Raw genomic sequence first — 15,856 nt, forward strand, 5'->3', positions numbered from 1 at the left:
CAGGCCCACAGGGCGCTGATCTAACGAATGTGTGTTTCGTCTGTGCGATGGCGTATTGGTGTCCTCCTTGCTTGGTAGAACGACACGACGAATCAAGCTGGCATGATTTATGAGGGGTTAGGGCCCTCGATTGTTTTTGAAGGAAGACAAGGCTTCCTCCTTCCCACTGACCGGTCGAGGGACATCGGCGGGGAGCTCCAAGGTAGGTACAATAGGCATCTAGGTACCTACCCTAGCACAAAGGTAGGCTGGTACCTTCCCTGCCCGGGTAATAGAAGGGAAAGAAGCACCAACCGATGCTCATTACTCAGTGGTGCCTCCCCCATTCCAGCCACCGTCACTGCCCCAGTCGACCGCGCACCTTTCGTCATTTCCACTTTATCACCAAGCTTCATCCCTCAATGGTCCTGTGGTAGCTAATCGTGGGGTCAAATCTATCGATCACGGCGATTTGAACCGTTATTCATCATACCAAGTACTTGTGAATACGATAATAGTATTTCCTATCGGACCGAGCGCCCATCTGGGCCATTCGGCCTTGAATGCCACTCACATTGCAATCACCTTCTGATACTGGCTAGGGCACTGCCCCTTCGACACAAATGCCGCGGAAACCGGCTTCCGGCCATCCTTCAAAAGGGACATGGATGAAGCCTAAGGATATGCTGCATCACGCACGGGTCGCATACTCCGTCAAGAAATTCCATAATAGTCGTCGTGGTAACTAGAGCACCCCTCGGACTCCAGAATTCCACGTCGAGGCGAGCCATGGTACTAAAAGCACTCATCTGGCGGCAGGTCAAGGTTCATCCTGAGTTAGAACCGGCAATTAACAACATCCCACCCACTACCAGAGATATGTCAGCCAAATTTACTCCACTGAAGGTTGCGCAGAAACTCACCTGACTTTCGAGCCGAACAGACGAGACACGATACCAAAGATCGGGAGAGGTTCGCCGGTGAAGTATCGCTACTGGCCTTGCAGCTGCACAAATACATCTTCTGCGTAGAAGCCGCGATCCATCCTGTGGCATTTCTAAGCCAGACCGTACTTGCCCAAGATCAGCCATCGTCTACCAAAACACAAAGGCGTTGGTTTCCTCTTTATCAGATTCATAGCCGTGGGTGCCCGAAGGACCGGCCTCTGATTCTCCGGGGCGAGGAGTCTCGCGTCGTGGAGCACGAGAGCCGCGCTGGACGGAGCGCTCAGGCGAGGGAGCATAGAGTGTCTTGCCCCAGGAGACGCGGCGGGCTCCCTTGGTGGGCGTCGTCTTGGCTTTTGCCTTCCCCTTGATGTCGACCTCGAGCCTGAGTTCAGATCCAGTGGCCAACTTGCCGGCGCTGCTTTTGGCACCGACGGGCTTGCTTTTGCCTCTTTGCTCGGGGTCGGTGTCAGCGAGGAAGGTGCGGAGCGAGATGATGTCGGCGTCGGAAGATCCCAATATCACTGGCATGTCAATGAGCTCCGTGACGTCGCCCACATCACCAAAGCCATCGTCCTCGTCCTCGTCCGGTTCGTCTCCCGTGTTTGCCTGTCGACCTCCGGTGGCGGGCGAGGGCGGCAGGGCAATCACGGAGGCAGTGCGACGTTTCTTCCGAGAAATGAGAGCGGTGATCTCGGCGCGATGCTGCTTGATGTTTTTGTACAAAAGAACAATCATCAGGGACGTGATGACGAGCGAGATAGTGATCGGGCCGATGAGCTTGGTGTTGACGCCGTGAATGACGTACTGGACATTAGTTGAGTTGCTGTGGCTGCCTATGGGAGTGCCGCCAACACTGCCCAAGACGAACAGGAAGGCCATGATGTTGGGAATGATATGAGGATACATCTTGTCGTCGTCGACAGTGCGTGTTCAAACCTCTCTTTGGCTTCGTGAGCTTGGATACTGGATCTAGTCGGATGGAGCTGTGATTTCTGTCGCTATCTCATTTCTGTGAGGTTGCTCCTTTCATGATCTTTGACGAGAGTCAGGTTCGTGGGCTGCCCCTACAAAGAGATTTGGGAAAGCTGCCTGCGAGCGTAAGAAGAGAGACGACTGGACTTGGAAGGCAACTGTAGATTCAGTAGCAAGACTTTTGTTTTCTGGGGCGTGGGGCCGACGACTCAGCGAATACATGTTACGAGAGACCAGACGTGATCGTGAAAACCCCTTGGTGTTGAGCGGGCAACCTGCTATGGCCGCGACCCCTCCTCCGCCTTTCGTCGTTCCACTAGAGAAAGGACTGGATGCATGCTATCTGGCGAGAGGTGTCGTTCAAGCAGAGGCACTTTTGCTCTGGCCCTTTCTTTCACTCAGGTATCAGACACGGTGAGGCTTGCCAAAAGCATTCAGTCATGAACTTGTTCACCAGCATTCAGAAGTCCCTTGCACGAGGTCGTTTTGCACTCCATCTGATTATCTAACACATTACAAGGCCGTGACTGAAGATCCTCATGTCCCATAACCCAACACCTAAACTAATAGCCGACTGTGCGCCTTAGTGACCTTGCCCGTCTTTATACAACCCATACTCGTACATCAAAACCATTGACAAAATAAAAAGGCCAACGAGGGACCCGGTCCTCTGAAAACCATGTTCATACACCAAATCTACATCTGATCTTCATATCCTGGAGCTTGGTCCTCTGCCATAGCCCGGTTTTTGGCTTTTCCAATCCCACTTCGCCTTGCCATCGTACTTCGTGAACTTGTTGCCCAGAGCGTCAGCCACAGTCAATGGTTCTTCTGTAGGAACCAAAATTGGATGAGAGCGATATGGCAGCACATCCCTGGCAGACTTCTTCGGCGCCTTGGTGGCGGCGGGCAGCGTCTTGCGCTGCTCCTTGAGAATTTCCCTGAGCTCGTTTTCGTCGCTGGTGATTTGCGCCTTCAGGAAGGAGAGATCTTTCGACGCTGGGTCCTCTAGCGTCTCCATAACGGGTACTCTCGGTGTGTAGACGATGTCGTCGAGCTTTGGTGCCAACGCTGGGTCTGGGACGATGGAGGGGTCAAGACGCGCCTCGTTGCCCTTATCAAGGAGGGCATTGATGTCGAGGCTCTCTCCGTGCGGAATGGCTGTGGCGTGGCTCGGCGTGATGCAGTCCATGTCAACCTCTTTCCGAAGAACGTGATCAATGTCAATGGCAGAAAAGTACGCGCACGATTGCGGGAGATCGTTGATGCCTACTTGCTGAGCAAACATGGCTCGCGTCCACACATTGGCGACCTGGAGAGCCATGGCAGCCCGATACTTATCATCGTCCTTCACGAGGTACCGGATCTCGTCGTGCACAGTGATGGCCAGCCGAGCGTCGATATTGAATCGGCGGGTTAGGTAGTCCATACTGACGATGAGCAAGTGCAGATAGTCGACACCAGATGATTGAATAGCCCAATTAATGCGAGAGGTGAGATATCCACCCTTGTTGATGAACCGGCCCATGAGAGCTTCGGTAATACCGGCGCCCAGTACTGGGGTTCGCGGGCGCTCCTGTTCGGCGAATTCTTCCAGCTTGTTGAAGACGAAGGACTCCGTTCCGCCACGCCAGAATGGCCTCTTGTACAGGACTTTACGGTTCGTCTTGGTGCCTTTGGTATTGACGTAAAGTTTCGAGGCAGTCTCCAGTGTCTCCTTTTCCGACAGGTTTGGGTCAAATTGCCGAAGCAGTTGCGCCGCGAATTTCAGGCCAGCGCCATAGATCCGACCATAGTTAAAGACCTTTGCATCGTTTCGCGTGATGCCCAAAATGCCAGCCGTTCGAGAGTGAAGATCCGTGCCTGCCGCTTTGGTTCCTTCCAGAGTCATGAAACCAATGGCGTTGCCACCGTGCAGCTTGAAAGTCGCATCACCAACAAGACTCGCGATCCACAGCTCCTGGGAATCCACATCCGCTCCAACAAAGCTGTAACCTGGTGGAGCTTTGACCATCGCCTTTAGCTCAGACCCGACACGGTTCCTCTTGGCATTGCTTGCCGTCAGCCATGTGTTTTCGACAGCTCTCCTTGTGATGGTCCCCATGGGGATGATCTGCGGCAAGATGAATCCTTGCGTGTTCTTGTTCTCCATCCCGCCTTCCAGTTTCTCAGTGGCCACATCTTCCTCATAAACCACCATCTGCGACTTGATGCGATCTCTTGCGCTGATCCAGTATGAACAGGAAGCGTTCATTTCCAAGGCTTCCTTGGCGTAGGAGTATTCTGATGACAGAGTACCGTTTTCAAAGTACGACAAGTAAGACTTGGCCATGGGGTTGGCACATCTCGCAGTGGGCCCATCCTTGTGGGGTAGCTTGAAGTACACGCCCTCCGTATCTTGTCGAAGAGCCTCAACCTTCTCATCTGCCATGTCGCACTGGGTCATTTGCTTGTTGAGATACTTGCTCGCCTCAGTTCGCGTTACACGGAAGGTCCAGCCATACGTGTCGGACCAACAAAGAGGATGTCCGTCCCAGGCTAGCCTCAGGAGAAGGGGGGCGATCCGCGTCCTGACAGTTAAGCCGATAGGAGCGTCGTTCTTGGCGAAGAGATCCTTATACCATCGGGGCATTCCTGGCTTCTTCTGTCGTGCAGCGGGTCGTGGCGGATCGTTCTTCTTCTTGCCCTTGACCATCTTGATCTCCTGGCCAGACCAATCGAGTTGATTAAGCCACGGGTCGTTACTCCACGTCTCTGACTGATCCCTGATCGCCACAGCCTTTTCTGCCAACGCCACGAGTCGTTCGAGAACCGCATCGTTGAGTTCATGATACGTTGCCTCGGCGTTGGCTATGTACGCATTCCAGGTCTCGTTGACAGGCAGGATGACTGACGAAAGATGTCGGAGAGCGGCGAAGCTGACGGGGTGAGGGCAAGTTTCAAGGAAATTCGGGAAGACAATCCGGTAGACTCGGTGGGTGATTGCAACATCCGCCGCACAGTAGTCCAACAATTCATCCAACTTTGCTAAGACGCCTGCCCGGTCGAGGGTGCTGAAATCGTCCCTGATCGCTTTGTCGATCGTTACATCAAGGTGGAACTTGGCGACATCCCTAAGCGAGTTGACGGAACTTCGCTCAACCCAGAGCTCCTCTTCTTCTTGACGAATGGCGCTGTTGCTTAGAAGCTCAGCCAGTTGCGCATCATCGGTTTGCGTTGCGATGCGTTCCCGTAGTTCCCTGTTCTTCTTGTGCTTCATCCAGGTTGGTCGTTGCTGAGAGCACATACCGTTGACCGCCACATGTAATGACATGGTGTCTAGGAACGCGTTTCTCGTCTGTCGCACTCCGTATTCTTCTAGTATCCTGGCGCGGTCGTATCCGATGTTGTGTCCGACGATTATGCGCTCTTTTGAAGGGTCGCCAAGTGGGATCAGGTGGCGGTCGTTGGTAGACTCGCCGAGTAACCATGGGGATAGCCAAGCATACCACGCATTCGGACTCGATGCGCATGCCATGACGGCAAAGGAACTCTCTTTCCACAGAACTTCGGTATCAAAGCACAGCATAGCATCGTCTGGCGCGTTGACGACCTCCGTCCTCCCATCGGGGTAGTATTTCGTCCAGCCACTCCGTCGCACCCATTTCCGCGGCTTGGGTGGTGAGTTGAAGCGAGAAAAGTCTTTCGCATAGCTCAGGTAAGGTTCGGCAGCGTCGAGGCCTAGTTTGTGGAAGTGTTCATCCAAAGTGCGCCCCTGAAGACTCGGCAGGTCAAAGGCTATCGGGTCGCTGTTGTCGGTGTTTTTCCCAAGAAGTTCATGCCTTCTCAGATGGTCTTTGGACATTTCGATTAGGTGTTTTGGCGGCGGAGTGTTGCCATCGGGAAAGATCTGGCTGTAGATGTGGGAGCTCAGCTGCTGCACGCCGATCTCGTTGTATCTCGCCTGCGATGACACTTTTCCTTGGTGTCAATAGGATGCTTTGCACGAAATGACGCATGACTTACTGGATAAACTGTGTCCTGTATCAGGAGAGCCAGGCTTGGAGGCAGCAGCAGATTGCCATCGCGCATCGATACGTTGTTGCGGCCGACAGCTCGCATAGTGCTTTGCTAATCGTACATAACTGGCTGGCGGACCGCTTCGAAGGCGGCCATTCGCAAAATGGAGCATCGTGTTACCGGTCGCTATTCGGCATGATACGGCGAGAGGCGAGAGTATTTGTTCAAGAGTGATGGTCGACCATGGCGTTGATGTTGCAAATCGTTCGCGGATGTCTGCCGAAAGCAAGATGCCGTCACCACTAGAGCACGCCCTCAATAGGGGCGTAAAACGTGAACGATGGGACCAAGTGGGGAGTGGGACCCTGAAGGGTCGTGATAAACTGGTCTGTGCACAATACTACATCTGCTCCCCCCACCAATTCCAGGCCCATGCGACCACGTGATCTGGCGCTCAACTCAAGAACACTACGGCGGGCGCTCAATATGTCGCGCTCATTGAAGATTGCACTTCTCAGCACCATCATCACCTAGGTCAGATCGTTCTCTTGCACGAATGACCAGACGATGTACTAGCAAGTAGTCCCGACAAGAAACCTTCATTACAATTTTTGCATGCGTCTTTTCGGATTGAGCTATTATGGGGTGCGTTTGATGCAGGGCCATTAATCCGTCTGACCCAGGATCACCAACCATGAGTAGGTATTCAGGAAATGATGCAGAATGAAGGACAGGTCCTTTGTTCTTCTAGCTGTACTAGGCATCTGCGTTGAAAACGAGGTGGCACTCCTTTAAACATTGCTTTTCCTAGCTAGGTACCTATACTGCCTACTTTCCTGCCAGTCCGCGCCGTGCCCATGCAGCTTGCTTTCCTTACATTGACTATACATGGCCATGGTACTTCGGTTCCTACCTACCTCGAGATTGTTTAGTAGCAACATGCTTCCTGCTACCGAGGAATCTACTGCAACTCAGGGCTTCCACTAGGCAGGGTGTTGTCAGAGACCAACTCAAGACTCGTCAATGGAGACACGATCCTGGTGATCCCCTCTTTTTCATCATGATGTTGGTCTCGGATATGTAGCCGTTTGCGGTGTTTTCATACTGATGTGCTTTCAGGTCTTTCGCAGATACTCCGCGGGTTTGTCAACCACCTTGGTCTCGCGTCGACATGTCTAACGTGCGCCCCCCAAAAACTCCCGACCTGATACTGCGGTTGCTGCCGGAGGAGTTGATCGTTGAAGTCATGTCGCAGCTACCTGCACACAGTTTTCATTTCGCGAGCATCAGTCGCAGGACCCTTCGGCGCATCAATCAGACGGCGCGTTTCGATTTGTTGTATACGCCTGAAGCAAACCGGAGGGTGTGAGGCTCGACCGGATGAGACACAAAGTAAGAAACCAAACATGACGCAAAATGAAGAAGCTCGACTATCAAGTCATCTGCGGCCGCTCTTATACTGCGTCGAATGTGTAACAGCCTGCAACCATTTTGGCTCCGCCAGGCGTCTGCACGCTCTACACGAAAGGGGATACTGCAGCAGATGCAATGAGACACACCCGGCTGTATTTTTCTCAGCAAGACAGCGACAAGTCCCGCAATGGAAGCGCATATGCATTGGATGGGAAGGTTGCTTGGTCTTTTGCTTTCACAAGCTCTCACAAGCCTGGGAAGATATCGACACGGTGGTGACAAACGCCACGGAGGCCGACTATGACAAGATGCCCAAGGGCAGGAGCGGTATCCGCAGCCGTTGGCACCACAGCTACACGTATGCTGAGCGAGGTTGTCGGGCCTGCAGCTACCCAAACGGTGGGTCGTATGTGGAGGGTAAAGACTACATACATGCTGCTCGAGCCACCATCGCCTTTCGTGTCCAGGGAAAAACTCCGACAATATGTGTCAGTTGGAAACAGACTGTTCAGAATGCTGCTCTCTCATCCGCCAAAGATTTACAACGTCTTCACCAGAACCCACCTGCCGGGGATGCGGCAAGACTCCAGGCTTTTGGAACAGTCCTTGTGGCCGAAGGCAGGTCAAACATGACAATTTGCCCGCATCAGACCTTGGGTGGATGGAATGGCGACGGCCAGTGCAGCGTCTGTTCCTGGAGATTGTACATGGCCGGCTCGATGCCATGCAGCGAAGTCAATGTCGTCCGCAGGCTCTGGGTAGATAGTCCATGTGATTACGGTTGGTTGCGTCGCTTGGTCCTGCATCGTAGGGCATGCAAGAAGATCAGGCGAACCGCAATAATCTCTGTTGTCCGAATGAGAGCCGATCTGCTGCAGTGAGGGGCTGGCAACTGTTCTGGAAGTCCACCAGGCGAAGAACTTCACTCTTTCATGGGACTTGGGGTGGGCCTCGCGGGTAGGCCCCCTAAATTTGGAGAGTTTGAAGCGGTGGACAACCACGACGGACGTGGTACAGAAGCTGCTTGAAGGAAGAGGAGAGCCCTTGCTGTGGCCATATCGAGGCGGTTGAGCTTTTCAGTTGCGACGACAAATTCTACCGAACCCTTTCTAGAAGCTGGTTGATACGGCTGAGAGGGGATGAAAGCACCTTGGGCATGCATCTTGAGCATTTTGAGGAAGAGGCTGGCGAGGAGGAGAGCTGTGTCAAGTCGGTGCCTCTTCGGACTCCCAATTCGCTCCCAGAGGAAGTGAGCAAGAAATTGAAAGGGTTAGTATCAAATTGAACTCTTGTGATGTGCCCAGGCAAGATCCACGACCACACCAGGTCATTCCAGTTTGGTAGGAAAAGGCTTACGTCACACGGAATCCCCACACGGCAACATGCCGCCCCCGAAGACTGCAGGCACTCTTAGCGCACACATGGTCTGAGCGTCCCGCTGTAGGCATTACCTTGAGGGGCGATCGTTAACTTTCGCTACCTTCGCTAGGTACCTTCAACATTACCAAGCCAATTTCGCCCCTCCTGTCGGCTACCAGTCCTGCGCTGGCTGGCAGCAACGTTATTCGGACCAAACCAGCTTGCTATCGCCTGGCTCAGCAACCACTCTTCTTCTGGATCTCCGCCCGCCGGACCAGATACAAAGCCACAGTCAGCGCAACGTCGCAACCGCCAGCCGAAATCCCCCAGCAGGAGGCCTCTGATCATGCCGCCGACCACAAGAAAGCGCGGCGCCCCGTCGTCAGAAGCTCCAGAAGCAACCCCTGCACCAGCTACCAAACGTCGCCGTGCATCCCAGGCATCCTCAACCAAGAGCCGTACAGACACACCTGCCAGACCACGCAACGTCCGCGCGACTGTTATCGACGACGACGACGACGACCTCTTCGGCGAGAAGTCTGGCACAGCAGTTGCCCCAGAAGACGATGATATCATCGATCTCGCCACCTCAGACGAGATACCCGCGGCGGCGACGCGACCGCCAAAGGAAGACAGGAGGGTGAAGATTGGTGCTTTTCAGTGCGCGATCTGCATGGACGACTGCACTGATCTGACAGTAACGCACTGCGGTACGAACTATAGCTGAATCTTGAAACTGACGCCTGCTCATACATCAGCAGGCCACCTGTTTTGTGCCGAGTGCCTACACTCTGCGCTCCACATCGAAGCGACACGAAATAAATGTCCCATCTGCCGTACAAAGATCGATAACAAGGATCGAAATGCATATAGCACCAAGACAAAGGGCTTTTGGCCGCTGGAGCTGAAACTCATGACAGCTGCGGATCTAAAGGGAAAGGGCAAGCAGAGGTAGCGACCTTCGACAATGGCACAGGAGCGTGAACCGCAAGGTCTAGGAGATGTCTGTAGTGGAAGCTTACAGCCTACACCGTGCGACCGGAACGGGACAGGACACTGGTATTCTTCAGCAGCATCGACCATTTCGAGATCACGGGCCGAAATACGGGAAAAGTACAGTTTACGAGTGGTGACGGACTATCAGGGAGGGAGGCTGGCGTTTGGTAATACCCCATCAATAGTGTTTTCGGCTTCGGCCAGGTCAGAGGGCCAAGATGCATAGACCGGCGTGTCTAGGTACTTGCTGCAATCATATTCATATCCAACCGTAGACCCACCTACACGCTACATGCTGCGACGTGACATGCGTGGCATGCTCCTTCCGACGTGACAAGGTCATCCATCCGGGGATCACAAGCTTTGGAGAGATGCTCAAACACTGATGCTTCTTCCGCCACATTGCCTCACGTTACCGCCGACCTAGTTGTCTCTTCACAAAGGCTTTGAGCCGCATCTACCTAGTTATACACCATCCCTTAACGCCTGTTTCAATGCTGCCGGACCACGTCAGCTACTTTGGTCTACATCTGCTCCCCCACAAGTGAACGAATCCTGCATGGGATCATCCTCTGGACAACCACATTTTCTCCTCTTAGCGGCCTGCAGTCTTACGGTGCTTTAGTGAAACAGCGAAGGTCCAGTGTCTCTCCGCGTTTCGGGCATTGTCTGGTTGTCATGCTGTATCTGGGTAAGCTCAAGTTAAGACAAAGTCGGACCATCATGACCACTTACCTCCAAGAAACCAGTCGCGGCAATCAGCACCACGAAACCTTCGGCCAACTCCTCGATCCACTCTTCCAGAGGGCTGTCGCCACCCTCAGCAGCACCAATGCCAGCGCTCCTTTTCAAAGTGTGCGTGACAAGCATGCGGTGGTCAGTCAAGAACTTCTGTCCTTGACCAACGTAGCTAGCTCCCCGACAGACAATCGCTGCCCCGATGATGTGTGTAGCCTTCGCAAGGAGCTCATAGTGCTTCTCCAGTGCGCGGGGCTTGGCTCTGTCGCTCTGCAGCTCAGGGTCCGCAGCAAAGAGGCCAGACAATTCGAGCGCTCTGAGCAGGTTCGCGTGCAAGACATATTTCGCACCCATCCGGGTCTGTGCCAACTGCAGGAGCAGGGCCAACTTGGACGACAGGTAAGTTTCCTGCGCCTTGTCCTCGGTCTTGATGATATGGGTCCATTCCTCGTGGACATTGCGAAGCGAATCTATGACGATCCCGATAAAGTTGAGCCTATTGAGTGTCTCAATGACGTGAGGGCTATCTTCTGCGCGACTGAAGTTGACCAGCGCATTCAGAAGGATCATGGCAGCTGTCTGGCTGTCCGGCTCGCTGCCGTAGGCGTCGTCACAGATGATGCTGATTAGCCTCTCGCCATACATTTGGATTGTGCGCATCGTCTTTGGTCGCTCGGCCACGAGCATGCCTTCATCCACCATTCCGGTCAGGTATCGATAGCAGATACTATAGTAGATGGCTCGGATATCGGAGGTGCCGGCCCATTTGCCAATGGCCTGGAGCGAAATCTGGAACAGTTGGTAGAGCTTGTCGCTGACTAGGCTGCCGATGTTCTGGCTTTCTTTGTCGACTGTCGAAGCTTTCGTAGTGAGATCAAGCTTGAAAAGCAAAACCTTTCCCAGCTTCGCCAGCTCCGCGGCCTCGGCCGGCCTATCGCATGCATATAGCTCCAGGCCGGGCAAGATGGCTTGCAAGGTTTGCAACAGGAACGATGTCCGAGCACTGCCCTTGAAATCGTTAGATTCTACCATCACAAGGAGTAGGCTTGTCCACGTCTTTAGGACTCTCAGGCTCTGGGATGCGATCTGCTTCTGCCGGTTGGATGACACAAGATGCTCAACTATTGAAGCTTCCTCCTGCTCAATGACAGCAAAGTCCTGAGCTGTGAGCAGAACGCCCTCGCCGCGCCTCTCACTTCGCTTGAGCTGCAGAATGTCCTTGACGCGCTCGATGTTGGCAACGGAGTTGTCATCCGCATCCTGTTCAAAGCATGTGCTCAGATCCAGGCCCTTATAAAATTGCACGGCGGGCTCCGAGTTGTCCCACATGCCGTCAGGCAGCAGGAAGTCGTACAAGTCATACACCGTTGGGATTGTGATGGTTTCGTTTTCGTCACCCTGAAGTCTCCCATTCAAGGCTTCGAAAATGCGACGTTTCGCAGACGGAAGTCGACTTTGTGAAATACTACAAAGCTCCATGGCGATATACTCCAGGGTCATGCTGCGTAGGGCTAGGAAATCGACGAGGGTAGTAGCACCATTAGTCAGCGGGAAATGAGGCTGGTTGATGTCTTCGCCTTCCCAAGCCAGGGCGGGTTGTATGACAACATCCCGCAGAAGCAAGTGGAACAAGACGTCGTTCTCTCGCAGTTCATCGATGACGAAGGATGCTGACAAGGAGGAGTTCCAGAGGATGCGCAAAATCCGCATGCATTTGAACTTCAGCGTGATGAGCCAGGATCGCATGCCCTGGTTGTCCCCAGAGGGGGTCTCCAGCAACAGTCTTAAAACGGCGTGGAAGAGTGAAGTCCGCTCCGAAAAGGTGCCATTCGCATCGACGGTCAAGGTTTCGACGCCGCATTGGAAGCCAAGCAACAGGTGAGCGATGGTAGGTTGGTTCGGCATCGCAGCCAGACAACTGTAAAGGAAGTCGAGGATGTAAACCTTGGTCACATAGTTTGGTGACTCAGCCTCCCTGCCCAGATCAAACGATGTCGTTAGCTCGGAAGCCAGTGAGCGTGATATCGCCTCATCATCGCCGTTGGCCTCCATCGCAATGATGGCTCTGTTTCGCTGTGTTTGCCGTCCGGATGTAAGTGTCCACGCCGATGTGATTTTGGGGGCGCTGGACATTCTCTCAAGCAGCTTCAAACAAGCCAGTGTAACATCAGGGTGGCCGATACCGCAGTAGCTGCCGAGGTCTACGACAAGATTAAGATGGCTAGCCAATCCATCCTCGAAGGACGCGAACGCTGCATTGGACACAGTCTGCCTTCGATGGCTCGATTTGGACTTGATGACTGGTCGCACAAGTTCGACATAGGTCGACTGGAGGTCGAGGACTTTCGAGATAACCTCAACGGAGCGCAATATGCTTGTGATGATGGGTGCATCTGGAGAAGCATTCCCAACTTCAGTCGCATCTTGGTGAATGATCTTGAAAAGAGCGTTGACAGTGCTGTCGTTAAACATCCACTCCATTACACGTGCAAAAGGATGGAGTCGAACATAAGTCGCAAGATCGGTAGTGGCAATCGCCGCATCGAGCTGTATGTTCGTCTGGTTGGCCAATATGATGAGGTCCTCATTGAACGTTGCCAAGCAAACGAATGCGAATTCGAGGCAGCTGAGCCTCAACAGTCGCGCCTGATAGACGTCGTTGGCATCAATAATCTTGGGTGAAGACAAGGTCGCGAGAACCAGGTCCACGTATATCTCGATCCCGGGCATGCGGAATGCTGAGCCCAGCGTCTCGGGAAAAGGTAGTGAGTCGTTCAGGGAACTGCTTTCTTCTGAAGGCGTCACCAGTGAAGTCAAAAATTGTATGAAAGCGATGCCTTCCTCTGGCGTAGAGACCAATTCATCACCGATCTTTTGCTGAACGTCCTCGGGAGGGTTAAGAGGAGGTCGGTGATGTCCAGGAGGGAAAACAACATAACCGCCGCCCATCCAGCTCTCGAGACAAGTCCACATGATGTGACCTTCCTCTTGAGACTTGTGCGTTAGGAGACCGCGCAAAGCAGTGAAGACGCTGGCTCGGATGTGGGGAAGAATAGGACTGCTGGCGAGCTGATAGCAGACCTCAACAAGATTGTAGTTGGGCTCCTTAAGTAAAAATTGTCTGGCCGTTTCACTCTCCGATGTAAGCTTGGTGATTAAGCCTAGGTAGGCCTGTAGCATCATTTCCGACTCTGGTTCTGCTTCAGCTTGCACTGTGGGCGGCCTACCAGATCGATAGAGTGTGGTCTGAGATGTTGGTGGCGTATCTCGAGTCTTGTTGGCGAAGAATGTGAGTTCCCTGAAGATTTGATGCCACGTCAAAGACTGTGACCTTCTCATTTTTCCAGATGCGTGATGTCCCTCATCTAACAAAAAGTCGTGGGCAGCAGTAGCACAGGTGTCATTCCCGGAAACTGCCTGCAGCATGTTGCAGAAGGCTGTAACCAAAGGTGTGGAAGCTCGTCGCGACGCCCAGTGCATAAAGCCCGCCAAGTTGCTATCAGGGTCGAGCCAGAAGTTGGTAGCTGCGTCCGATCGGTCCTCGTATGACATGGCAATAATAAGCAGGAAGCGCTCGAGATCAGTGTCTTGTTCGTGTGCTTGACTGAGCTGTCGCTGTTCGTCCTCTTCACTGCGAAGCTTTCGCAGAACGTCAGGGAGATTGGAAATGAAAGCATCAACGAACACCTCTAACTGAGCGGTAAGGCAAGCCTTGAAGAAGCTGGAGAATGGCACAGTGTCGAATACCAGCGATGGTGTCTTGCGGGCTAGCCACTTGAGCAACGCCGCTCTGGACGGGTCCTGCTGCTCTGCACTGTTGACATCTGCGAGGATGGAGAGCAGGAAATCAAAAGCTCCGTCCCTCAGAGCATCGAAGAAGGTCTTTGATCGTTCTCGATCCTCTTCTCAGCATTAGCACTTGAACCTTAACGCTGTGAATATATTCACATTCACATACCTGCATCAAGGTCGACGCCTTGCAATCCACCGAGGAGTCCGTCATCCAGGTACCATCCGCTGTACTCGGCAACCCACCAAGCCTTGACAGCTGCTTGCAAGTTTACCAGAGGCCAGGAACTGTCGTCATTGGGGCGGCAGATAACGTTATGAAGTTCCCGCGCGACTGTGAGGTCCCCGATACCTTCCGTTGAGCCAAAAGTTGTGATGTAAGCACCGAGGGCAGGAAATAAATGCACTGTGATGTCCCATGTTAGTAGAGCTCCTCGTCGGGCGGAGAACCTCGCGCTTACCAGTGAGGACGTCATATTTGTCCGCCTTTCTGAGCTGGTCAAGGAAGCCACGGAAGTCAGCCGTCTCCGCTTCCTTCTTTTCCACGGCACGGCATAGAACAACAGCCAGAAGTTCATGCTGCTGGACAAGACTCGCCCGGGAGAACTCGAGCGTTTCCAGTCCCTCGGGCTTTTCCCTGTTCTGGCCGTTCATCAAGACTGCTGCCGCAGTCATCTTGTCCGCGATCCTTGCGAGCCAAGAGCGTACATCTTGCATGGCGGACATGCACCTAGGCAAGAGTTTCTTCCGGTTGACATCCTTGAGAACGTTATCCGCCAAATATGCCTGGATCACGTTGACCACCTCGGGGTCTGCCTCATCGTCGTCCAGGTCATCCACCTCAAACATCAACCGCAAACTGTCCAGAATATATTTCCGCTGTTGGTGGAACCTGATGATGGCGCATTCGAGCAGTGGCCGTCCTAGAGTTGCAGTGTCTTCTTCGGCTTCGAGAACATATCGAGCGGCTTCGATCTCGTTAACTTCGGCTTCGTCTGCCAAATTGAGAGCAATCTGCTGGAATTCTTCGTTGACGGAGTATTCCTCCTCATCAATGAAGACCTTGCCTGCAATGGCGGCACGTTAGTCGGAAATTCAGCCTCGCAAGTTCTTAGCTGCGAGAGCTCTGCTAACCTGACTTGACCTGAGAGCGACTCTTCTCGTCTCTCGCCGGGCGCTGCCACAATCTAGACAGCTCGCGCTTGAAAAGTTCCTGCACAAGTGAATTGTCCCAGGACTCTGTGTTTTCCGGACGTCCTTCGCGTATTGCGACGAGGTCGCGATGGAAAGACTGCAGCGCGACCAGGGTAGTGATCTCGGCCATGCTGGGCGGAAGGGCGCTATGGCGTTGTCGAGGACGGCGCAGGCTGCATCAGCTGTAGGCGTGGCCCTGGAATAGGAGGGCTTGCAGCACCTGCTGTTGCTGTCGTGGCTGTCGATTGTGTTGGTTCGCGGGTTCCGCCTGGAGATTTGTTGGAATTTTTGGCGCGCGACGAGTCGCAGGTGTCGAAGCTACTAGCACGCTGGAGCTGTAGCGGGCAGCAGTGGGTTGAAATCCAGCCCCCCGTTGCTGCGGCGGGCATGGTAGGAGACCGGCTAGTCTCAGAATCGCAGGCGGTAAGCATTTCTGCCAGTCATGTTGACCTCGATCATCCACCACCGTA

At 53.6% G+C, this 15,856-nt stretch overlaps 4 protein-coding genes across 4 annotated transcripts; 1 reads left to right on the forward strand and 3 right to left on the reverse strand.

Annotated features, from left to right (window-relative positions):
* Window positions 1–1,073: 1,073 nt before the first annotated feature.
* On the reverse strand, window positions 1,074–1,832 carry D7B24_001639 (uncharacterized protein; the record flags this gene model as incomplete). The annotated part of the gene is made up of 1 exon (XM_028635862.1): window positions 1,074–1,832. The coding sequence occupies one exon, from the start codon at window positions 1,830–1,832 to the stop codon at window positions 1,074–1,076; it is 759 nt and encodes a 252-aa protein (XP_028491744.1).
* Window positions 1,833–2,607: 775 nt separating this feature from the next.
* On the reverse strand, window positions 2,608–6,069 carry MIP1 (DNA-directed DNA polymerase gamma mip1; the record flags this gene model as incomplete). The annotated part of the gene is made up of 2 exons (XM_028635863.1): window positions 2,608–5,852; window positions 5,904–6,069. The coding sequence occupies 2 exons, from the start codon at window positions 6,067–6,069 to the stop codon at window positions 2,608–2,610; spliced, it is 3,411 nt and encodes a 1,136-aa protein (XP_028491745.1).
* A 2,946-nt stretch (window positions 6,070–9,015) lies between these two features.
* Window positions 9,016–9,624, forward strand: SLX8 (SUMO-targeted ubiquitin ligase complex subunit slx8; the record flags this gene model as incomplete). Its single annotated transcript, XM_028635864.1, has 2 exons — window positions 9,016–9,379; window positions 9,428–9,624. 2 exons carry the CDS (start codon window positions 9,016–9,018, stop codon window positions 9,622–9,624), a joined length of 561 nt encoding a protein of 186 aa, XP_028491746.1.
* A 662-nt stretch (window positions 9,625–10,286) lies between these two features.
* D7B24_001642 (uncharacterized protein) lies at window positions 10,287–15,516 on the reverse strand (the record flags this gene model as incomplete). The annotated part of the gene is made up of 5 exons (XM_028635865.1): window positions 10,287–10,346; window positions 10,401–14,305; window positions 14,362–14,598; window positions 14,654–15,259; window positions 15,327–15,516. The coding sequence occupies 5 exons, from the start codon at window positions 15,514–15,516 to the stop codon at window positions 10,287–10,289; spliced, it is 4,998 nt and encodes a 1,665-aa protein (XP_028491747.1).
* Window positions 15,517–15,856: the final 340 nt, after the last annotated feature.

The sequence above is a fragment of the Verticillium nonalfalfae genome (genome assembly GCF_003724135.2).
Source record: "Verticillium nonalfalfae strain VnAa140/NRRL 66861 chromosome Unknown scaffold_134, whole genome shotgun sequence".
Classification (NCBI taxonomy): Eukaryota; Fungi; Ascomycota; class Sordariomycetes; order Glomerellales; family Plectosphaerellaceae; genus Verticillium; species Verticillium nonalfalfae.